Source organism: Pogonomyrmex barbatus, unplaced genomic scaffold (assembly GCF_055798465.1).
Source record: "Pogonomyrmex barbatus isolate J1 unplaced genomic scaffold, ASM5579846v1 scaffold9, whole genome shotgun sequence".
Lineage (NCBI taxonomy): Eukaryota > Metazoa > Arthropoda > Insecta > Hymenoptera > Formicidae > Pogonomyrmex > Pogonomyrmex barbatus.
The window spans coordinates 3,996,717-4,021,948 of record NW_028297193.1 but is presented as its reverse complement, the minus strand read 5'-3'; the positions used below and the strand labels follow the sequence as shown (position 1 = coordinate 4,021,948).

General features: G+C 41.2%; 2 protein-coding genes across 2 annotated transcripts; both read right to left on the bottom strand.

The window, feature by feature from the left end:
• Positions 1 to 146: 146 nt before the first annotated feature.
• On the bottom strand, positions 147 to 25,203 carry LOC105429089 (uncharacterized). The gene is made up of 4 exons (XM_011641819.3): positions 22,465 to 25,203; positions 21,552 to 21,813; positions 18,241 to 18,548; positions 147 to 5,396 (listed from the first exon to the last, which is right to left on the bottom strand). Exons 1-4 carry the CDS (start codon positions 22,904 to 22,906, stop codon positions 5,317 to 5,319), a joined length of 1,092 nt encoding a protein of 363 aa, XP_011640121.2. The 5' UTR covers positions 22,907 to 25,203; the 3' UTR covers positions 147 to 5,316.
• On the bottom strand, positions 6,025 to 7,702 carry LOC148934540 (uncharacterized). The gene has a single exon (XM_089084578.1). The coding sequence runs from the start codon at positions 6,920 to 6,922 to the stop codon at positions 6,491 to 6,493; it is 432 nt and encodes a 143-aa protein (XP_088940704.1). The 5' UTR covers positions 6,923 to 7,702; the 3' UTR covers positions 6,025 to 6,490.
• Positions 25,204 to 25,232: the final 29 nt, after the last annotated feature.

Here is a 25,232-nt window from a genome sequence, read left to right as displayed (position 1 = left end):
TATTTCGCGATTTCTCTCTCTCTCTCTCTCTCTCTCTCTCTTGCTCTCTCTCTCTGTCTCTTGCTCTTTCTTTCTCTCTCCTCTTTTTCAGACTCATTTCAGAAGATGACGCGACTCGATGAAAGGTTAATAAAGATGCTGCCGAAAACTGGACAACTAGTATGTATATTTTTGCATTATAATAATCTCGTTATACATAAACGTTATTACAATATAGAAACATAAATTTTTTTTATAATATCTCATCCATTGTAACATCTCACAACGCTTCGCTATGATACACACCTCGTGGTCGAGATTATTATATTACTACTACAATCCCTGGCGTAAAATCTCGTCAGCGTGTCCGGAATACACCACTCGCGTGACTTTTTTCCTTGAATAAAACACGCGTGCCTCGCGTACGAGAGCGACAAGATGAAACTTGCACACAGCTTTTTATCCTGCTTATTATTTAATGTCACGCACATTGCCCAATTTTACCAAAAAAAGGTCGCAGATTTATCTGCGTGTATATTTTATAATTGTATCTAGAGCACAAAATTGGCTCCTCATTTAATATGCATTGCTTTAAAGAGATTATCTTGATAAAAAGGAAATGAAGAAAACGATCATTTTGAGACTTGCTAGATCCCACCGTGTAACTTAATGACTAAAAGGTTTCGACGGGTAATAGGACGGTAAAAAAATAAAGCACGGAATCTATTTTTCTTTTCTTATTGCATGGAAGAGAATTATGCGAGTGCTTTTGCATTTTTAATTTAGACATTATTACACAAAGTTGCATGGAAATACGTTGCGGGAAATAGTTTAAAGCAGATGGATCTTTCCTTGTAGTGTCCTTCGCGAAATTTGGTATAATTTGGTAATATTGAGCTAAGTGCCTCTCTTACAATCTCGAATTTCTTGATTGCAGTACCGGAAGTACTTGACTGTAGACAAAGTTTTGAAGTTAAAATTTTGTACGTTTTATCGGTGCCTCATCTCCTTTTTATTGCGAACACATTTTTCCGCCGGCGGACGCGTGCAGCCGCCGGCGCGATATATCGAAGCTATAAAGTAAGAAGCAATGAGAAGCACGAGAGTCATTTCTGCCCGGCGATCCCGAGCGATCAACGATCGGGAGGACAATCCGCTTACTCCCCCGAGTGGAGCTTGTCGCTCGTGTAACGAGCCACGTCGCGCCCTGCGACGCAGAAAATGCCCTCCTCTTCTCTCGTAAAAACGCACACACAAGCGATCGTATACTCACACCGGTACTATGATTGTCGAAGGGAACTTGAGCGCGTATCGCACACACGCACGGCTTTGGCACACGTATATCGTATCTCGCGTCTGGGGCTTAAACTTTAAGTACGGTGCAACCTTGGAGGAAGCATCGTCGTTAATTGTCACGCGATGCCAAATTGTCGGCGCGATTGTATCGTATCCTCGGTGGTATCATAGTGTCGTAAGAAATGAAGACGCGACCAGCGCAAATATTTTTATCTCTCTCTCTTAAATTTCTCTCTTTCTCTATCTCTTTTTTTCTTCGTTAATTCTCGTACGAAGTTTCTAACGTTCACTATATGCGCGAACACTCGCCAAAACTCGATTCGCTCTCGTGGGATCTCTTCGAGATTAGAGCGGGTACTAAGTTATTTATTTAGCTCGGTTATTAAATGGATCTCTCGCGTTAGGCCAAGTGATCTCCAAGCGTATGCAAAAAAGAAGACGGGAGTAAAGGCTCGTCGCGAGAGACAGGCTTAGTGAAAAAAGGTCCTCGTAACGCTACGTAACGTCCACCAAATGGCCCTAGAAATTAATAATTACAGGTAGAAAAGGGAAATATCTTTATAGAAAAGGTCTTTGCGCACAACGTGTAGCGAATTATTGTGTTCCTCCGAGTCGCCGAATCGATCGGCGGCTACGAACTATGGCCGAAGTATTTCCGGCGAGAGATCTACGGCCGTGAGCTGTTTTAAGACTACGTTAACAAGCTTATCAGCAAAATTGGCTGCGCTCCGTACGTATCCTTTAACGATCTCTGAATGCCGATTTTATCTAGAAAAAAAAAGAAGAATCCCGACTTGTTCGCTCGAGAAACCGATTATTGATAATTACTTACGTTCTTATGCGATGCGAATCGCGAAAGATCGGCGATTACGTTTGCCGATTGATTGTGCGACGCGAACGTGCCTGTCAAACTGATCGTTTCCCTTCCACGATGATAAATAATAATTCGATCAATCGATCGATCGAGCCTGCATCGTCGATCCCGTCATAGATAGAGCAAAGGATAGAGCAAATCGCGATCGGCGAAATATAATACAATGGTTTGCGGTAAAACATAATTCTCAGGACGGTTATCTTTAGAATAGACAGCGAAATGGAATAACGCAGATGCGATAATTCGGCACACAGAACAGAGAAATTGACGAGTCGAAAGAGATTGGTCGAAAGACGAAGGAAATTCTTCTTGCCGCTCCTCATTGCGATCTATCTCGCGCGATCGTAACATTTCGAAAGTGTATGTATATCTTACGTACATTCGACGTATACATATGTGAGTCTGGTAACAAGTAATCATAAAAATTCTAATTCGCCTATTCTTTCCTTCCTCTTCTTTAAGCGCTCGATATTCCGCGTCGCGTTAATTTTAACATGTCGCGGAAACGACATTAGGTACTAATGTGTCACTATACATATAAGCGCGTGTAACCTCCGATAGTATTTATAGATTTCGTTATCGTACATTATCTCATTACCAGATAGAAAAAGTCATCCCGCGTTTAACTGTAACGATCGCTAAGCAAACTCGCAGACGACATTCGAAACTGCAGTCGAACTCCTTGAAAAACAATACGCTCTAATTAAAATTACAAATTTACAGAAATAACACATTTTACATTCGGAAAAAAAAAGGAATAAAAATTATTACAGATGATAAAAATGGCACATTTACGTTTTTGTGTATTTTGCGTTCCGCAAAAAAATGTAATAAATGTGTCGCAGTCCTGAAAAAATAATGTTCGTATATCAATTTAAACGATTCAATTTTTCGCATTCGCGAGAAATAGTTTTTGTAAAACGGAAACGATTTTCACGAAATTCTAAATTTCTTCTAGTTTTGTAGCAATATTGAAGTTCAATACGATTGTACCACGAGAAAGTTTTGTTGTCAAATGTGACGGTTATTTTTCCAGCATAAACCAGATTGTATCGATATATAAACGACATCTCTCCATGTGTACAAAAAACTATATTTTATTATATTGATATATCTCACGTTGATCCTTTTACTGTCACGAGATGTCATCTGTTTCAGCGACGTCAGATTTGACTGGATGTTTCAGATTAAAATAATTTCAATCACGAACAGAACAAACAAAACGATAAAATTCAATGAAATAAAAATCCCGAATGTTTTCACAGTGAATAGCGATATCGCATATAAAAATAGTAGACGTTGCTTATAGAAAATTCAATAGATATATGAGCATACGGGATAAACATTTCGCGCGTGCATTCCGTATCAGAATTATGGATACCGTTTAATTGCGAAATACAAGATTCATGGGATCGAATTATGTTCGGCAAATATTTTCAATGCTCGTGGAAAGGGATTGCGGAATAAACGTATCGGAAAAAGTTTCCGCTGAATCGCCATCATCATGGCGAAAAATATCCGATAAAACTTTAAGCAATTAGTCACAAAGCGAAATGGGAAATTGGGAGTAGCGGAGTGAAGCGAATAAAAATATTTTGGACGTTTCGTGCGTGAATTGTATCCTTATACATATGGTAATGTGCAGACATACACACACACACACACACACACACACACACACACACACACACACGCGCGCGCGCGCGCGCGCGCGCACACGCACGTACATACATTTTAATAACCGATCGCCAATGGTGTTCTTTCTCTTCTTTTCGTTTCTTTTCTCTTCTTTTGCCGCGACCTCGACGGGATGTGTCTTCTATGACAATTTATTTTACAATTGACAACAACAAATTTAGCTCTTATCTCGGCTATCCTCTCGACGTGCGTAATTATAAACGACTTTTAATAAACGAACGTTCCTATGTACAGCTTTCTACATGCACAAAAATGATCCGGTCCGTCGTCAGCGCGAGGAATCGGCGACTCGGAGCCTCCGTTCGTTGAGCTCGTGTCCTTTATCGTCCTGGAAGACATGTAAAAAAAGCACCGTGGAGCTAAACCCTACATCGGTTTTCTCTATGATTTCTTTCGCGGGTCCGCGTGGATATTCACGTGGATCGATACTCACGTGTAATTCGGGCCACGTATGTTCTCACGTATCCGAAGAAGTAAATAGACAAAAAGTTTCGTGTATCAGCCGATTCCTTCGCCGACGAGCAGACGGCAAAATGCCACGTCTATGGCATCGTATCCTTTTCACGTCTAAATCGTTCCTTCGTTGTTGACATTCGGTGTGCGACTTATCGTCGGAATAAATTTCGCAACGAAACTACGTGAGCTCTCGTCTCAAAGACTGTAATCGCGTTCCTGAAGAATTATACGGCTCGCTTCCATGCAGATCAGGCACCCTTAGTCACTTTATCGTTCACGTTTATGGTGACAGATCACGTACGTGACGTCACGCAATGCCAGAGAATTTCTCTAGGTAAATAGTTACCGCTACATTAAAAATCGCCAAATTTGAGACGATATTTATCAGGTCAGATAAACATTTTACCATCAAATAAAATTTAAGTTAAGTACTATTAAGTTTCGATTTCGATTCAGTTTCATCACTAATTTAGAATTCTGATTCAGTGCTTCTAATCGAAGTGAACTCGTACTGGCGAAGCCTAGAATTGAGGACACCTAGTCTGCATCGATACGAGATATATATATATATATATATATACATATCAACGCGATGTTTTCGAGCGCGGCAACAATACAATCGACAATTCGACATGATATGTCGAACGTCGCGATTAGACTTTTTGCGAGCTCGTCGCAATAACGTTTCCGCTACGTACAAGTACGTCGTATGCAAGGACACATCTCTGGAGCTTAGCGTTAAAAAGTTGCAACAATCAGCATGTTACCCGCTCCGAGACTTATCCAGTTTTTCTCACCATCGTCTCGGACTTTTTCTCTCCCGAATCACCCGGATCTCCACTCCGTAAAATGAAACGCGTCGTCGACGTGATTGATTCCCGAACGACGTTGTCCGTCGTCGGGAAATGTATTGTGATGTTCCTCGCGAGACGAGGACTTCGTGTCACGTGGCTGAAGCGAATCGAGAGCGACGGACGAGCTGTGCACTTCCATCTGAAGGAATTCACCCCGCCTTAGGGAGGCGCCGTGACGTTCTCGGGCACAGAAATGTCCCTGTTCAGGGAGTTCAGCAGCTCCTCGTTCTCCTTCCGTACTGAAACGATAAGACGTGCCGGTAAGTGAAGTGAAAAACTCAAACTTATCTTCTCAAAGTGAAAAAATGATGTAACACTAGCGTTATGAGCTCGCACATTTTCGCAAGGCGATAGTGAATTTACGTTACTTTCTTCCCGCGACGAGACAGATTTTTCTTAATTTCAACGACGAGTCAGACTCAATTGCTCGTGAATCAGAAGCAATGCGAAACTTAAATTGGCCCTATCGAGAGTAATCGTTGCAGTAAAAGGATATTACAAAAGTTAAATCCGTACGCAAAGTAAATTAGCTGCGAGGAAACATCGTTTAAAACGATGATGTCGGATAAAGCGGGATGATGGATAAAGTTAATGCTTTTAAACGTATCTTAAGTTTAATATTCCATCGGAAAATGTTCGGTATTTTACGATTCGGAGTTAGCTCGGAGTTATCCGAAGTTGTCAAAATTCATCATTTACGTTGTGCTCTGTGTTCGGCTAGTTCCTTCGAGCCGGACGCGGGACTTAGGAAGCTGCTATGCGTCAAGGTGATCACCACCACCAGCACCGAAGCCGTCAGAAGAAAGATAAAGGTCGCCAGAACGATCATGGCGATCCGCCGGTGTCGTCTCGCTTGCTCGAGTTGTTGAGTGTCTTCTATTATCTTCTGCGTCTGCTTAACATCCGCCTTCGTAGGACGGACGAAATCCTTTCGAGGGACTGTGGTGCTTGCCCTTCGTGGCCTGGTTTTCTTGCTAACGCTGGCTCTTCTATCATCCCCTGAAGTTTCATGTCGTCGTCACGTATTAATATTAAAGCGTTTTTCGTACGCCCACAGGAATTGATCGATAGTGGCGATAATCGCTTTTGTGGATGCTCCGAGGCAAAGGGGGATACATTCCATGTGTCTTTAATGCATTCGAACTACGGCGTCAAGTTGGGAAAGTCGAGTTTTACCGGATTATATTTTGATGTCGCGAGAAGATAAACGTGAACTGTGAAATATATATACATAAGCTCCACAAAGGCGAGATATTGATTCAAGGCTAATTATAGTATCTCTTTAATTAGTTCTGAGGAATAAAACATTTTCTCCTATTCGTTCACCTTCCAATTATCTCCTACCTAAAGGAGTCGGTCTGTTGCAGCTGTTCGTCCTCGAACGACTCGACTGCGTGCTGGAGCGTCTGCTGGATCGCTGATCGACGTCTAAATTGCATCTGGAGCGTCTAGGAGTGCTCGTCTGAGAGCACAGTAGATTAGGGGAGGGCGATCTCTCGCTGGAGTCGAGAAGATAAAGAGCGGAACGGTCGTCCAGCTGAAAGCCCAGACTGTCGGGAGTGGGTGGATACAGACTGGAACGATGACCTATCCGTTTATTGTCCGGTTCGGCAGATAACACGTAAACATCCTTGGCGCGATTGTAGAATTCCGATGATAAATCCTGGCCGGTTGCCGCCGCAAAATCATCCACGTAAAGAATTATTCTTTCGCACGATGTGGCACTCGGCCGTCGATTCCGGTCGTCCCGAAGATTAATGTCCATGGTGAGTGAATTAATAACCTCGAGAACGCGTCGAGAAGTCCGAATTATCGTTTCCTCGCCGTCACACTTCTGGCATCGATTGTTTTATTTATTTCACCGGGGTCTACAGCTGGTAACAAATTTTTCCGCGTGGGAATTGCAAGTTTGACACTTATAAAATAACTGATCTATGTCCCGTCGTATTATCGATGATGCATATCGCCCCCTTTGAAGGTCGCACTATCCATCACCTTGTCCGTACAAAATCGGGGACTCGCTGTTGTAGAGTTTCCGTTATCAACCCCCTCCCTGTGATAATTATTCTTCGAAACAACGAATTGGCTTCGCGCGGCAACTTTAGTCATATCTCCACTGCTACTGCGGGAAAAGATTTTTATGGAGAGGTGATAAATAACTGGAAAGCTATTTATATCGCGTCGTAAAGGGTGATTAAAGTAGATCGACCGCGGGTTTCACGGGTTTCCTATCTCGGTAAGATAGAACATTCTCCGGCGTGCGCTTTCACGTTTAATCGCGACTACGATACACCGCAACGAGCTCGAAGGGGAGAAGCTACATCGTCTTCCATGAACGTTTCCATGAACGTTCCAGCAGCGAATATTCTTGCAAGAATGCCGCATAAACGCTTCTCATGAGCAATATATTTACAGAATGCATTGTATTACATTCATCATCAAATTACTTGATCTTATTTACAGTGTTATCTGAGATCTTATTGAAGAAATCCAAAAATTATATTTAATTTATGTTTAATTTTAAATGTTTAATTATCGATAGATTCATCGCTAATTTTAACTAACTGAATTCTTTAAAATATTTCTTTACTCCAATTTGGCTTAAATTTAGTACATTTTTCATTAAAATTATTAAATATTATTACTTATTATTATTTATTAATATCATAGATTACAAAATTTGATATATATAAAGATATATATTAAAATTATTAATAACTATCGCAATTTAAAGCTCAAAAATATCGAAATGACATTAAAATTTTTTTTAGCAAGAAAATTAAATTGTAGCTATAATATAAATAGTGCGAAAATAAATGTTCTTGGCCTTGATTCTCAAGGACTTTGAACCCGAAGACACAACGTTATTATTAATTATCCTTGACGTAGTATTACGTTGTGCAGATGTATATCTATCTTATTATAATAAGCTCGCCAGAAAGGCAAATGTTGACGCAATGAACGCAACTACGCGTTAATTCTAAATTGTTATCGCTACGATCAAGTTGCCATCACGCCACCTCTTAAATGAGGAAATAAAACCAAGAGAGAAAAAGCTGTTAAAACAATCTCACCTACGATTAGATATAACGTTACCGAAAATTTTCATTCTTCTCGTGTTTATTTTTACGCTTCCAGAATGTAGGCGCCATTGATTAAATTATCTTAAGTTTATGGTGGCGAGTAATGACGTAAACAGACTGCAGAACGGTAATCTTGAGAACAGTAATTACAGAGAGGAAACAAAAGTTCTCGATGAAGAAGAAGAAGAAGAAGAAGAAGAAGAAGAAGAAGAAAAAGAAGGACGGCTAAAAACGTCGTGTTGGATCCGCGTGGTGGACGTCACCCTTGAGTTTATTGCGACGCGTATTTTTAGCGACGTAGATTCAGCAGGCACCGCCGATCCGCCTGCCGTGTCTCTTTCCCCGCGGCCCAAAACGACGCGCACGCATACATATTTCCACGCGTGCACGCCGAATATACTCGGCCAAATATTTAGAGAACCCACCACCCACGGGTGGCGGCTGAAATTATTTGAGTATCGTCGTCGGCGTGTAGAACGCGCAGACGACGATCGATCTCTCGCCCGACCCTTGGCAAAGTCCCTTGGCAAAGTGAATTCGACGGACCCTCGACGGCTCGCCTCGCAGGATGGATGGGGCGTAAACGACGGCGTCAGTAACGTGGGCCGTCGATATTTCTCTCCGTTCCGAAATCTATTGCGGAACGGAGGAGCCAGCCAGGCGCGCGTTATTCACCCGAGGCGAGCTACCCTTAACGGTGACCAAGCCTCGATTTATCGCCTTCCGCGATATACCCGCGCGATCATTGGGATTGGGAAATTGGGAGATCCGGAAACGGAAACTAAGTAATGGTATTGACGGGTTCCTTTTGTTACGCCCGAGTCCGCGGGCTACCCAATACACCTTGATTGAGTGCATAATCGGATGAAAGTCCCGCGCTCGCTCTTTCTCTCTCTCTCTCTCTCTCTCTCTCTCTCTCTCTCTCTCTCTCTCTCTCTCTCTCTCTCGCAAGGCCGGACGATAAGGAGATTTATAGACATATCGACTCGAAAGACGTCCCGCGGTGTGTGACAAATTGCTCGGGCGATCGCGATTGAGACCGCAAACGCGATTTCACTTCATTCGCCGTATCCGGCGTACTTTTCTCGGCGTGCGCGAGATTGGCTTCGGCGACTCACGCGCGCACTGAATTTCCCATTGATCTGTCGTCTTCTCTCGGGCAACGCGACAGACATCGATAATCGATAGCGCTCTCTCGCGCCCGTTACCAATGTTAACGCGTACGAGATGCTGAATACTACGAAGGATGTAATAACGACCGGGATGTTGGTAGAGAGGTGCGGAAGAGCGAATGACAGGCGTAACAGGTGATACAGGCACTTACAGTGTCGCCGGAACTGCGGATGCTGCGCATCCGCGTAGTTACTAACGGCAATGCTCCATTAATTTCCCAATCATGCTCTCGACGTACCTATCGATGTCAGATCTATATAATTTCAGTATAATTTGAGCCGTATAGAAGAATATTCCAAATATTTAAAATCTGGCAATAACGAAACGGCGACATCTAATAAAAGTTTTAAACAGATTTGTAATATTCTGGGAGCAATTATCAAAATACTTAAACTTAATATTGATAGATAAATATACAACATTGGAGAATTAATGTAATAAATTTTGTGAATTTTTTTACATTTTTTTAAAATTAGATGGGATATAAATAATTTCTTTTTCTCTATGAGTATAAAACGAAAAAATATCTTTTAAAAATTAAATAAAGTAAATAACTTATGCTAGTTTTGCACAGATTTAAGAGACAAAGTATTAAACCTGATCTTTAAATAAGACGATTTTTCCTAAATAATTTTAACGAAAAATGCTGAATCAGTTCGAAAGAAGATGAATTGTAGATTTCTTTCATGATCATCCAGAAAGCAGTCAAGAATCATGCATATACATCAAGTTTTGATATATTCTTGATTAATTAATGTGCAATTTAGCTTATACATAATTAATGAGTAAAATTTGCAAGTTAGTTTTCCAAATTGCAATGATATTAATAGTAATTTAAAAAAAATAATAATTTTAAGAAAATATTTTTTTAAAAACCGACATAAAATGTTTAACAAATCTGTATCAATTTATTTTTAGAATTAAATATATTTATTAATTGTAAAACGGTACATCAGTATTTTTTATAATGTAGCGAGTAATAATTTTTTGTATTTACTTTTATATACTATATACTTTTACATAATTATTTATGCTGTTTAATATAATATTTATCATAAAAGACATCGTGGATATATCCGAGTCACGAGATCTCAGATTTTTAAACTCTTATAATTTTTAAATATGAAACATACGAATAATCTGAGCTCAGACGGCTTTCTACTTTGGCGCAATAACTGAGGACTAATATTTGAAGTTCGCGAATCGGAGCGAGAATATTCCAAAAGAAATGATTCCTGTCCGAATAAAATGGGACTCGTGCGCATATTGCAATCCGCCATTTCGTGAAGAAAAAAATACTGTGAGATAAAATGCTCTTAAAAGCACGGATATTAAATGAGACGAGCGAGATGTTAAATTTCCTGACCTATATTATCGTAATCGTCGTCAGCATTTTAACTTCTCTCTTTCCAACTGCCTCATAATTATCGCGAAGGAAAATGCGACGGACAATGTTATGACAGATCGCACATCGATAATATCCATAAAAAAATAATCATCGTACTCTTTTTACGGACGGTAGATAACGCGAGATACAAAATTATCCTGCGCAATCTTGTTTTTCGCCGCTCGTGTTTATTTGTGCAAAGCGAGAATCCTATCTTCCAAAATATATTCGTTCTATTAAGCCATCCAGATATCCACGCGATCGTCGAACGCAAACCGTCGAACGCATGTGTTCACTGAATTTCGTGCATCTCGAAAGCGCGATCAAAGCAAACTTGAGGCTTTGACCACAAACTTTCAAGTTTGAATAAATCAGCAACCACACACAAGTCAAAGGCAGCAGTGTCTTAACGCTGCACGCCGTTTTGATTGCGCGCGTTATTGAAACAACGATGGATACGTTGATGAAACCAAGAGAAAGCGCTTCTTGAGTCTCTGGATGAACCAGACGTTGCTATCAAATGATAGAACAATAGATTGAACGATAGATCAAATGGTGAGGTAGCATCATTGGAGATAAGACTACCCATTCGCTCATAGCTAGACGTGGCGAATGGAAATGTCGAGTTGCGGAAGCTCGAGAGAATAAAATGAAATGGAAAATAGTGTGACGATTGCATGCATCGGATGTCAACATTTCCTTTTCAGAAGGAGTGAAAGAGGAATAAATTTAAAATATTATCGAATATATATTAGTATATTTGAATATTATTTGAAATAGTAGAATATATATTTGAAATATACATTTGAAGTATATATATATATTAAAATAAGCGAAATGAGTTTCTACATGATAGAATAAGCGAGAGCTAAATCGGGATTTCTTACCAATAAAATTCTTTTTAAATAAAAATCGTTTAAATTAACGCAGAACCTTCACGCGAGATATTTTTCACGAGATTCAGCATGATTGAATGCACGCACTTAATATTTTCTTTATTTATCCTGGAACCTCTTAGGTGAGAAAATAAATTTTTGGCTTTACAGCCTTCTGTTTCTCAGCGAGATTCATGATATACTGCCAATTGCTGTTTACTTTATTGGCCTGTTATGAAGAACGACATGCCCTATCCAATCTAATTTCAGCGCGAGTTTTGACTTCGGTTCGGCTGTCGAAATTAACGAGAACCGCGCGTAATGCAATTCCACAGGAGTGATCGTTTCGTCACTTCGAAAATCGCAATTGGCATCGACGACCGAAACGCGCGGTTCTATCATCGATAAAATTCTCTCGCGCCAAAGTTTTTACGATTATTAAACCCTCCAACTTGGAGAAAGGAAGTAAAGGATTACCAGCATGTCCTTTTACCAAAATTGCGCCGCAGTGGCAGAAGCAAGAACAAAATTGCATATTCCACTGCACCTCGCGATAAATCTCACAGGTTGCTCTTTGTTTCAGTTATCACGAAGCGGAGGAAATGTACGGGAGTATCCATCATGATGATATATCGCATCTTCGCTTCAATTTACGAACGTTAAGTACAAGCAGTGCACCCAGCGAGACAATGAGCTGTCGAGATGTCACGTTCCAATTTACCGCATGGATCGATCATAAATTGGCGAAGTGTGAGGCAGCATCTGAAAGCTCCGAAACTTACGCTCGCTTAATGGATTATCCGTGTTAGTCCAGCGGCCAATCGATGTCTGCGCAAGCTGTCGTGAAAACGTAAGGAATCGCTTGTTCTCCCTTTCTCTCTTAATAATGAACGAAGTAGAAAAAGGGGCAGGCATCACCTGGCCTCCGTAGAAATTGACCCTGTTTCGGCATGAAGTCGCTTGACGTAAATGCACACACGCTGGTGTGCGCCAAAACGAAATCCCCTAATGACCGTGTACGTGTGTGTCCGTACGTGTGTGTCGGAAGTTTCATTGCATAAACGGAAAATTATACTACTTGTCGACACCGATGCGCCAAGTGACGCGCGTATACAAATCGCATTATTCTAATGGCGCCGTTGTAGCGCGAGATTCGGGCTAGTTTCTCGTAAATGAAATTTTCATACGACGAATACATTTCTGCGAGGTTGCTCTCGCGAGCAATTTAAAGAATCCATGCGCCGAGGAGGAGCGCGCCGGGATACGAGAGCTTTCAAATTACGAGAGGAGTATTTACGGCCCACCGCTTTTAATCCGCTGAAACGCGAAAGAAGTTAATCTCTCTGCCAAAACAGTTTCACGGATTTGCCCTCCAATGTCGGTCAGCATACACGTTCGAAAATGATAGAAATCCGCCTCAGAAATTCTGATAGAAATCCGCCTCAGAAATTCTAATGCGTTTCGCACCTGGACGATTCGTGAAGTATCGAATCGGCATATAAAGTGCCAACCTCCGATTCCGCAAACTAATATAATAATATGCGAATGTGCAACTCGTATATGCGCTCGTGTTAAATTTCATTCTCCAAATGCAAATGGACTATCCCACATTACGGTATATATTCTATATTACATTCGTTTCATTGGAAATTGGCGCAGTATCAAATTTCTCATTCGCGAAATAAACGATTCCCTCTTTCAAGTCAACGGTTATAATCGCGATAATTTTCACGAATTTACAATCTCGCGAAGTGAATGTAAACCAGAAAGCATTAGAATTAGAATATAAATCTCATTCGTAAAAGTGTAAAATTAATAGAAATAAAATACTCGTTTTAATTAAAAGTCGTGCGCAAATTCAAATCTATCGCTTCCAAATTCCCTTGACGTTTCGTCGGGAGAACATAAATAATTGTCATTTCGGAAACGATGACAACGCGTCAATCCGACGAGCTTGACGATCGCGGCGGATGCAATTCGCATTGACGACGTTCCGCGGCAACACAGGTGTCGTCGTCTGATCACGCATGACGAAGTAACGGCCGTGAATTGTCGCAGCTCGGAGTTATGCAAATACCGGACGCGTATAATTTGCACGGTAGATGTCATCTCCTAACCACACGAGATCGATACACACTGCTTTACATTATTGCCGAGGCGCACTGTGTGCAAGCATAATGGCCGTTAGCATATTACTCGCGTTACGACCTTATGAAATAAGCCGGGGAGCCCTTTAAAATTTTTACCCATCTCCCGCCGGTCTCGCCGTTTCACTTGTCCTTTCCCCTTCTTCACCTTCCCATGACAGTGAGATAAAAAATTTACGTACCTCGTAACGCAGTTTTATACGAGAGCACGATGTAAAAGCAATACGGCATTAACGCTTCAGAGTCACAACGCCACCGGCTGACTTTAACACACACACACACACACACACACACACACACACACACACACACACACACACACACACACAAGCGGTTTTGCACAGGGAATAAATTATAAAATTCTGCTCACTTAATATTCCTATCGCGAGTGGATATTAGCTCGAGTCGAAACTCAACGAGCGGGCTTTTCATCGAGTTTCGAGTTTCGGGAATATATGAAGCGGAATTATAGACTTCTATTCCACAGTTGAGCATTGACTCAAAGGATTTAGCATACAATTGGCAGGTGGAAGTAATTAAAGACCGCTAATTGATTGATCACGCGGTTCAGTGTGCGTGCAAAACGCACGATTGACGAGGAAATGATCATAATGAATCAACTGCAACAGTTGTGGGTGTAACCAAATGTCAGCAATGACGATCACTCTATATCCGTACCCTTTAATGACGTACAACGTCAAAATCGAACGGTGGCGAAAATCAACCGCGGTGTTCAGGCCTGACCTGATTTTCGCTGTGAGCGCGAAACGATGTAAACGTGATGCTGTAAAGTGCCGAAACGAGACGCCTCCCGTGCAATTCACGTGCAGAAAAGCATCTTGTTAACTTAAAATCAATACGATGCGCGATAATATTGCCGATCACGTCACAATTATTATAAACATTCGATAGCTATCTTTAGTTGTTTCCTGAGATTTGCAGACGTCAACACAAATGAGAGTTAATTTGCTTCTGAAAGTGACTTAATTTATTTAACATGTTTGTAAAAGGATCTAAAAGAATCATAATTGTTAAGAGACATGACTTCAAAAAAGAAAAATATAGATTCAAAGGTATTAAAGTTGAAAATATAATTTGTCTTACATTACTATTTTAATATTATCTTAAATTATTACTTTAATTATTCATTAAAGGAAAATAACGTGTATTTCTTTTGCAAAATATTAATTTTAATACAATTTTACTTAACTTGATTATGATGTATTAAATGATAATAATATTATCTCCTTTTCTGAGAAATATAAACGTGCTAAATTCGTGTAGCAAGGAGGATATATTTTCAATTAAAAATGTTGTGGCTATTGACGTCAACAAAGACGGATACAAAGGAACGTCGCATCTGGTAAATCAATACAGTACCATTTTTGCAAACAATTCCGTTCTCAGGAAACATCTGATACATCTAACTGTTGAAACCTGATGGTTAACAAAAAGTCGTTTATACATAAATATAATTAATTGAATTAATATATATGTATAAATAATTAATTGAATTAATTGAATTAATATATATATATAAATAATTAAAATCTATGGTAGACTTGATTTAAACATAAATATAACACAACTATCGCTGAATATTTATATAACCAATTAATGCCTGTCCAACATATATATTCATAGTTGACAGGATTAATAATTCTATGAAATTTCTCGTGCGAGATTTATAAATCTTGTTTGGATAAAAAAATGTTTTTTTATCCAAACAAGAGAAATATGCGATATTTTCATGATGATAAAAAAATGTTAAAATCATATAAATTTTCAAAGTATAGATAAAAATCGACAGATGCCCAAAATTTAATTTTCGCTTGAGCTTGTGACGCTCAAAAAATTAATTTCGCACACGTTTTAAGGTTACTCTATCTTGTTTCTGCAGGTTTATTAGCTCCGAGGCGAGATGTTAAATATTATCAAACGCTTACGTCGGGGATGATCATCAAACGAAAGATTAATAATCTCATCTCCTCGGATCAATAATACCGCAACGCGTCCGACCTACCGCACACGATGACATCCGCTTCCGCAAACCTCTCGACGTAGAAACATCGTCTGAACGGTGTAACTTCCAATATTCGACTCTGACTTGTTGATTTCGTGCGCATCGGTGTATTTATACAACGTCATCCGTACCTTGATGCGTTCTATCGAAAACGGATATAGCCGATGGTTAACCAATGGTGGGGATTTTTAAAAATTTTAATACGTTTAAACACACTCGAGGTAAATAGTGTTAAGCAAATTCAGAGAAAATTAATTAAAATAAATAAAAATTGTTATTAAAGTGTTAGATATATTTTTAAAACGTCCTATAATTGAATTTTATTTTGCAGTCATTGCAAAACACGATTTTCACGATATTTATTTTATTTTATTTTCACGATAATTAATTTCTATACTAGGATACATTCTTTCATTTCGCGTAACAGTAGTTGTCAGCGATTTAACGGTCGTTAATGATCTTCAAAATCTCGGAGCGTTAAAATCGCGTTGAATTCGCCGCCAGCGATTCCACGAAAGCGCGATTTTATTTTTGCCTTACTGCTCTCAAGCACGGATGTCCAGGAAATTGTTTCTCCCTCGAGGAGAAATGGGAGCTAATTCCCGTAGACTCTTTCCAACAATTTCACCTCGCGAGAGAGAAATGCGAGCGCCGGAAATGTGAAAATTGGTCGAAACTTTAATTCCACTTCTCGCGCGGCGCTCTCCACGATCGGATCATGAAACGATCATGAAGGGGGTGGAGGGGTGGCCACTGAGAGAGGGATCGTAATCGCATAATTCGCCGCGGGGTAACATCCGGAGTATCCCGCGACACTCGGTCGTCGCGAGTGGATCAACGACACTACGGATCAAGGAGACACATCGCCAGAGACGCGCGCACGGAGACAATGCACACACTTCTCGAAAAGCGACTCTCGACGAGCTTTCCCGACCGTGGCACGAGGAGTGCGGGATTCAAGGTGGCTCAGCTGCGGAAATCCGACGGCTGACTGGAGGATTCGCAGACGCGCGCCTTTAATTTAGAAACGCGAGGCGCCCTCGACCTCGCACGCTGCATGCGGCTCGTTCGTGCCAGTAGAAATTCGTCTATCACACGTACATGTGTGTCTGTGTGTCCTGCATGTGCCTCACGATCTGTGTAGACCCGAGGCAAAAGTACTTTCGTGTCGGATGTGACACTCAGAAATGTCGTCGGTCGTCACTGCACTGTAATGCCACCAGCTAATTGGTGAGAAGCTCTACGCCTCCGTTCCCTTTACGGGGAAAGCCCGTAGATTTAGAGAAGCATCGATGGTTCGCCTACCTACTGTACGAGGAAACGCGGTTTTGTGGTCTTCAGGAAGGAAACGATGCAAGCCTCCATCACGAAACCGCTAACGACGGTGACCAAACCGTTATCGCATCGCAATTAACTGGGCAATCACCATAATCGAACTATGAACCATTAGCTTCGTGTCACTTCACTCATAAATTTCAAGAATGTTAACTTTGTCATAATTGATTTTATGATACTAAGATTGTTTTGGTAAAAATTGAAAAGAGTAAATTCAGATATATAATTGAAGAAAATTATATAAATTATTATATAAATAATTGTAAAAAAGAATTTTCGCCTTTATACAGACACAATATTTCAATCTTTAGGCTGGTGTTTAATTCAATCTAGTGAAATCATTTAGATGTATGCTTTATACAAATTGTAAATATTAATATAATAACAGATGTCAGTTTTAGACTTAATTCAATATATATATATATATATATATATATATATATATATATATATATATAAAGGCAACGTCTTTATGAAATTTTAAGTGGGAGCTAAGAAGATTAATCCAATCCCTCTGGATTCGTGAGAACTTGGCAATGCACTTAATCGGATCTTCTTAAGCGACAATATTGTTTCTCTAGTACAACAGGATTGTATAATAAAGATGTATTAAATCATTAATGCTTTGCAACTTCATCCGGAGGTTAGTACCCTCGGGACGGTGTTGCATATTTTAGCGCCGGTAATCCAGCATGATTTTCTCCCACGTTCTCAAATATATAAATCCGCGCTTCTATTTAGCTACTATTTTCGGACGCATCGCGTCAACCACCGGACGGCTCCCCGTCCATGAAAAGTCCGTAGTGCGTAATAAATCGCACGCTTTATCGCGTTCTAATAAAATCCTCGGGGGAATAAACGCGTTTATCAAGCAACAGAACAGCGCTTTCTTCTCGAATACCTCGTAAGTTTAAAAAAAAAAACACACAAATCAACGTTCGTATCAACGTAACTGGCTATACCAAATACATAACGAATTAGACGATGAAAGAATATTATTAAACGTTTAATTTTCATTCGATTCGATAAACGAGGAGTTTTTCATTCGCAGTCCACTCACCCATGTCGTCAATTATAGGCGCCATTCGCAGGGTAACACCGACCAAGAGCAAGGACATGGCGAGCAGAAGACAAGCAGTCGCGACGATCGTCCATCGTGCACGAGGCGGGAGTTCTTCCGGATCGACGAGTTCCTCTTCCGGACCGACGGACTCGATCTTACGTCGTTTACGTTTGCGCTTTCTTCGCGGCCGATGATATCTTCCCTGAGACTCGTCCATCTTCTCCGGTCCGCTCAGGGTCTCCTCCTCTTCCAGCTCGTCGGCTACGTTCAACGCCACGTAGTCGTCATCGTCGTAATGAATTTTTCTGAAAAAAATATCAAACCATTAGCTACGGGATTCTTTTTCCGCTTCAATAAAGATTTATTTGGAAACCTCGAGTGAACGAGGTGAAGATTTGCTTCGAAAACGGTGCATGCAAAAAACCGCAGGAATAATACACCAAGCCATTGTTGCCACAACGGGCTATTGCTATTGTTCATCGAATCGTTACTCTCGATCAATGCCGTTTCGGAAATAAAACGTGCCAGCACTCCGGCTGCGTCTGACGTTTAATTTAAATTGAAAAATAACATTTTTCTCACGCAGATATACGCCGTTGAAAATAAACTTTCCGCTTTGATTAACTTGTCTAATAATAGAAAACGAACGTCGATACAGACTCACAAATTGCGTATGTCAAAACATTCAGATGTCTCTGGAGAGAAGAAATTGCTTAAAGAGAAATCGATTTGGCTCTTTCTTATGCCGCCTCTGCAACGAGACCTCAAATTTTCTGGATAAAGCATCCTCGGTATATCAATATATAGCGTCGTTAATTAAAATCTACATTCATTCGCACTTCGTTCGCAATTCGAACGACGGAACACATTCCTAACTCCGGCGCCGATTGTAAAGACTCGGAAAAGGACGAGCGACGAACGAGTATCGATCATCGTGGTACCTGCATTGTTCGTGAAACTCGAGAAGTTGCTGTTTGCCGTACGCGGATGGCGGTGACTGAAAGGCCATTGTTATGTACCACGTACCCTCAATCGAGACTTAGAATTAGGAACGTTACTCCATTTTCGATCGAAGGGAGAAGTTGAACGACACGAGAAGAATAAAAGCTTGCAAAAATTAGCCGCGCTCCCGCAACGGAGCTGAGGAAACGTAAATAGATAAGAATAATTTTCTACATCGTATCTCACTTTGAAGCTATTTAAAATTAAAATTTGAAATATTATAAAAAATCTTTAACGGGATGTACAATGTTATAGATATTATAATGTTATTTTAGGTCGCACAAATAAGCCGTGTGATATTAAATATAAAAATATTAAATAAAAGAGAATAAAAAAAATGTGTGATAGAGTTTTGTATAGTTCTGCTGACGTCTCGAAAAAGAAAGTGTAGAGCATCGAGCAAGGTGTTTGATGAATTTGCGATAAAACCTGTTTAACACGCAGACAATTACATATCGAAGCTCGGTGACATACAGAAAAGCGGGCCAGCAATTCGATTTACGTTCACAACGGCCAACGAGAAGCAGACCCCGATATCGAGCTGAACAAAGAACAATCGTTGCACTATCTACGTCACGCACATGAAGGCCGTCACGTGCTCTCTGAGTATAATTTTAGAAAATGCCGCTGGAATAGGACGGAAAAGTGGAAAAACGATAACCGAAGTGTCGGGGCATTGTCGAGGGCTGAAATTCGAACCAGTGATAACAACCGGCGTGTGGTCGGACAATGGCGATTCACGTCGATTCACATATTATCGTCGTTCGCACATTCTGTCGTATCTGTTAACAGAAATTGTATTTTCCGGAATAGATGAATACGCGCGTTCTCGTCATTCTGCAATTGTACAATGATAAAGTTAATTTCTGCACATTATAAATATATTGTAACCAAAGTTCATCTATTAATAACGGTTATCGGGAGAAACGCGAAAAGCTTATAAATAGAAGCTTCTACCTACGGTGACAGGATATTCAATTAAGAGGGGATATTCGATAAAGAGAGAAAAGTAAATTGATATATTAGTAGATTTAATTTATCGAGACAAACCGTATCAAGTAGTAAACGTCGACGTTGAATCAGTCGCTTTGGCAGCTATTCTCTCATGTAAAAAAAAAAAAAAAAAAAAAACTATTTCAATTAATACTGCCTCTACGATATATCATACAGTTATTTGATAACTGTCAAGATATGTTATCCCACGATCCTACACACATATCTAGAGCGGTCTTGTCATTACGTACGTTTAAGCCCGGCAACTCAAACGCAGTGATACGGCAAAATTCATTAAAACGGTATCTCATTTTACAAATTAAATTATTGCGATTTATATTAATTTTTGATTTATTACCGTTATATTTGACTAATTAAATTTATTTTAACCGCGAAATATATAAAAAAGTACGTTTGGACACTCGTCAAAGTTACTTTCTACACGTAAGCCACATACTCGAGAAACTACGATATCAGAGCTGAATTAATTAATGGATTATGGGAAAATTATAAGAGAACCTCTTTCCGACATCGTGCCGCGATTGACGAAGCTCGTCGAATGCACCTGCCGTGTAATTTTAGAAAGTCGTTTTGCCGAATAAAAAAAAAAAACGGAAGGTAAAAGAACGACGGGGGGCGATGACGCGATGACACCTCCTCGTGATCGCTAATCGCCACTGGCGATCTCCTCAGTTTTATTACACGCTCCAACGGCGCGCTCGTCCTTTGTCGCCCAGGTGGTTCGACCGCCAAACCGTATTTGCCGAGAGCGGCATGTGACGGAGGCGCACAACCACGCATCAAGCTGACCCAGTTCCACCGGGTGTGCTGGCTCATGCCAAAACCGCGTCTTTCTCTCTCCTCGTGGTCGCCCGATCGAATATGGAAGAAGGACACAAGTCGCGGCGACCAGACCCGGCAACATCCCGCGAACGAAAAGATATCTCGCGAGCGAAAGCTCGGAGTTCGCTACCGCAGCGATGCTGGATAGCAAAGCTGGGAATATCTCGAAGAGTTTCACCGAGATCGAGTAAATGATGAGAAAACTATGCCAAAGTGCACGGCGAAGATTTTCTGAGACGCTCCGAATTTCCAAAGGAGGGAGGATAAGTCAGTTCCGGTGATGAAGTCGATTTGTTTTTAGCAAAGGCATTTTTGTCGTTCTTTGACGTCCTAATTTTCGACGTTGAGAAAATAGCACGATTTGATTCCAGAGAAAATCTCTGGATTCTCTTTTCGCAGAATCTACTGGGGGAGGGGTTTATCCCGTCGACATTGTTATTGCAGTATTTAATCGTGTTTAAAGCACTTACAATTGAGCTGCGCTTTGGGAAAAGTAGCAGGCACTTCGGTGCAGCCGCGGATATTCGCAGGAGTCGCCGAGGATATCTTTAGCCCTTTCGAAATTTATTAGGGCCACATCTTGGTCGCCGTCAATGCCGAGCAGCTCGAAGCGCGAATCGAGGCCGGCGTGAACGTCTTGGACGACGCCTTGTAGAACATTTGGGCTCCTCGAATGCCTGCGCTTCTTTCGAGGGCTTCGAGGACTTTCGGAGGCTCTTCTCCGTCCCCTTCCTGATAAACGAAAGGAGCGCAATTAACGAATATCGTCTAGCCTTGATTGACACGTAACGCTATAAATGTTTTTGTTATTTTTATAATTTTTAAATTTTGTATATTTCATTTTTATTTATCACGGTAAATCTACATTTTATCAAATATATATTTAATTAATTTTTATTCAAAATCATGCAAGCAAATCCATTCATATTTTACTTTGTATATTCAAAGGGATTTAATAGTTTTTTCATTAATAAAAACTAAAAATTTATATTCCTTCGGTAAATTCGTGCGTTTGTAAAGTAAGAAAAAAATTTAAACTCCAGCCAGTTATCCATCATACACAGAAAAAAATTAATCTCAAATCAAAAAATCAAGAAATATTCTTATATATGAGCAAGAATATTAAACAAGAATAATATTCTTAAAAATTTTTAATTTGATTAAATTTGTATATATATTGATGTAAAATTGATCAACTTAAGATTAAAAATTTTCTATATGAAGATTACAATATTCTTATACATAAGAATATCTATATTTGCGTCAATACAAATTCAATTAAATCAAGATTACAATTATTAAGAAGATTATAATATTCTTACTCTTATAGAAAAATTTCTTGATTTAAGACTAATTTTTTTTTTTATGCAACGTCTCACTTACCATTAGCTAATTTGTGCTGAGAATGATCCGTCACGTTGTTGAAGTAATCACTTCCGCAGGGCGCGGAGTCGTGACGTCTACGACGATGACGATGATGCTGTTGATAATTCTGGCCTTTCTTTTTATTATGCTGCTGCTGCTGCTGTTGCTGCTGCTGCGAGTGGCGATGATGATGATGATGATGATGATGGTGGTGGTGATGGTTCAACGAGGAGGAGGCCGTCGAGGTCGAGGTCAATCTAGGTCGGCGCGGACTGGCGGGCGCGCTGCCGGAACGTCGGCTCAGCGTCGACGATGCCTTCATCGCTTCCACCTTCGTCTCCACCAGGGCGGCGAGGACGGCCTCGAGGCGCGCCACTTCCATGCCGCCGCTACCGCCATCGTCCGTCGACACCGCTTTGTCGGCGACGTCGGAAGTCGACGGCGTCACCGTCACCGTCATCTCGTCGCCTGCCTTCGCCGCCGCCGCCGTCACATCATCATCCTCATCGGCGGCGATCGTGGCGATGGTTGTAGCGCGGGAACGATCGGCCCGCTGCCGGAACGATCACAAGCCCTCCTCCTTCCGTTTCGCCGCGACGGCACTCCTGGTGTCCGCTGACGACAGCTCCTGCAGGAAGCGCGACAACATCAAGCCGACGCACTTGTGTCACCGACCGTCGACGGAGGGGACCGGAGACGGGGGATGAAGGCGAGAGAGCCGCGACGTTGCTCGACTCCCTCGGCCGTGATTTCCTTATCGGTTACTATCGCCGCGACGATGTTCCGCCGGCCGCACCGTTCATTAATCTTCCGCAGGATTTCCGGGCGACGCGCGCTGCTAACGATCTTCTTCTCTGGTAACGGTAATAGCTACGAGCCGCACAAAAGCTGGTAATCTGCCGTCCGTTCCGAGACGACGTCCGCATTAGCAGCCGGAGCTTCTTGCGCCGATGGCCGTAAGGGAAATATCCTTCTTCTCGCGCGCTTCTTCCGCCGAATCGAAAACGAACGGGGGGACGCGCTCGTTTCTATTTCTCTCGCGTGCCAAATGACGTATGCAATTTATGTAAATATCTCGATACTTGCGCGAGCATCTTGCCGGCAATGTCCGACTCGATTCCCTTTGCTCGCCGCTAATCGTTTTACCGATGACGATTGGAAAGAAGGAGAAAACATTGATAATTTTTTATTCGTTCCAATTTCTCGCCTCGTCTCTCGTCATCGTCTAACTAAGGTCCAAGTCGCGGCGGATTGAGGATTCCCGCAGAACTGTAACTGCACGCCCGATTAGCTCATCCAGGCGTGCTCGCCTCGTCAGGAAGGAATTCGGATTCGTTCTGTTGTCCGGAGCCAATCGATGTTCGGCGAACTGTTCTGCAACGGCTGCAACGGTCGGCTTCGCGACGCGAGTTTTAGCCGGATTTTCGCTCCATTATCGGCGATGGCCGTGCATTATCTGATGGCAAATATCAGATGATTCGCCGTGCTCGACGAGGCGGATGATTCCCCGCGGTTGCCGTAAATTTCCTCCAGTGGCGACGCTCGCGTTTCCATCATACGCGAGTATCTCTGCCACAAGTGTCTGCTTTAGGGGATGATTAATTGGATCCACTGTTTGCGCAGATGTACACGCGCGGATATCGAAAGCACCCGAAAAAACCTCGATTCCTCCTTTCGATATCGCTTCCTCGTCCTTGCTTACTCCCTTGCGAAATCTCACCGTGTCTCTGTGCTTACGGTGCTCTCGTATTCTCTTCCAGTGATGGATACAATTTTAATGCGGCGGAGGATGACTTCTCCGATCCATTGATTCCACGATTGGCCGCGATGCCCTGAGCGTCCTCGAGAAACTTCAAATCCTTCGAAATCCTTTAAATCACCAGAATCACGTACTTGAGTGTCGTTCGGCGATCCTCGTGGATGTTGTCGCGTGTTTCGCAAGCACGAAATTTGATTGTTACTAAAATATCGAAATGAAATCTGCGTCGCAACATCGCCATCAGGTAGAATCTGAAGTAACAGTAACAGTGATGAATCGACTGGCCCCGTACATCCGAAACGAAATCAGAATCACGCTGGCGGTGTTCGTTTCTGCTTGAGCAACTTCCCACGACCCATTCCGACTACCCACGTAGCTAATGACCCTGTTCCTCAGTGCGACGCAATGCGAGGGTTGAAACACGCAGCCATGCCCGGCTAGAATGCGATACGAAGGATTGCGAGGAAATTATCTCGGGTAATTAAGATTTGGATATGTCCGATACTGAAATCTCGGAACCGACGAGATTCTAGAGGATAAGCATTTACTATTAAATACGAGATTTCTGGATTCTGATCCGTGAATCATAAAATACAAAAATTCTCGGAATCCAAGGGAAAATACTAGAAATTGAAAATTTTTATGCTAAATCGATGTTATCGCGTGCTTGAGTTATTACATCTGATAATTTTTAGATTCTTGAATATCCTTGAATAATCCGCGAGCATTAAATTTTCTCTGGATATTGTCGAAAAGTATTTCAGGAATGCTTTCGACGACCGATAAATAATTAAACTGTGCGTATGTACGTGTTCTCTCGAGCTATTGTTCGAAAGATTATCCTAATTATTATATAGTAGTTAAATTGAATTTACTATACATCATAAGTTTATGAATGTATCGCGTATACGCACGCAAGAATTTTGAGATCGGTGTTTCTCGCCAGCGATAAACATGAATTATTATTTGAAATCTGAAAGTTCTGAAATATAATTCTATAAATAAAAAATTCATATATACATATCAT

What these genes read in the sequence shown, in the direction of transcription:
- LOC148934540 (XM_089084578.1), bottom strand. Translation starts at nt 6,922, where the DNA reads ATGGACATTAATCTTCGGGACGACCGGAATCGACGGCCGAGTGCCACA.
- LOC105429089 (XM_011641819.3), bottom strand. Translation starts at nt 22,906, where the DNA reads ATGACGGTGACGGTGACGCCGTCGACTTCCGACGTCGCCGACAAAGCG. An exon ending in TCAGCACAAATTAGCTAATG is followed by an intron (nt 21,814 to 22,464) that starts GTAAGTGAGACG and finishes TTCGTTTATCAG; the next exon opens with GAAGGGGACGGAGAAGAGCC. An exon ending in GCCTATAATTGACGACATGG is followed by an intron (nt 5,397 to 18,240) that starts GTGAGTGGACTG and finishes TTATCGTTTCAG; the next exon opens with TACGGAAGGAGAACGAGGAG.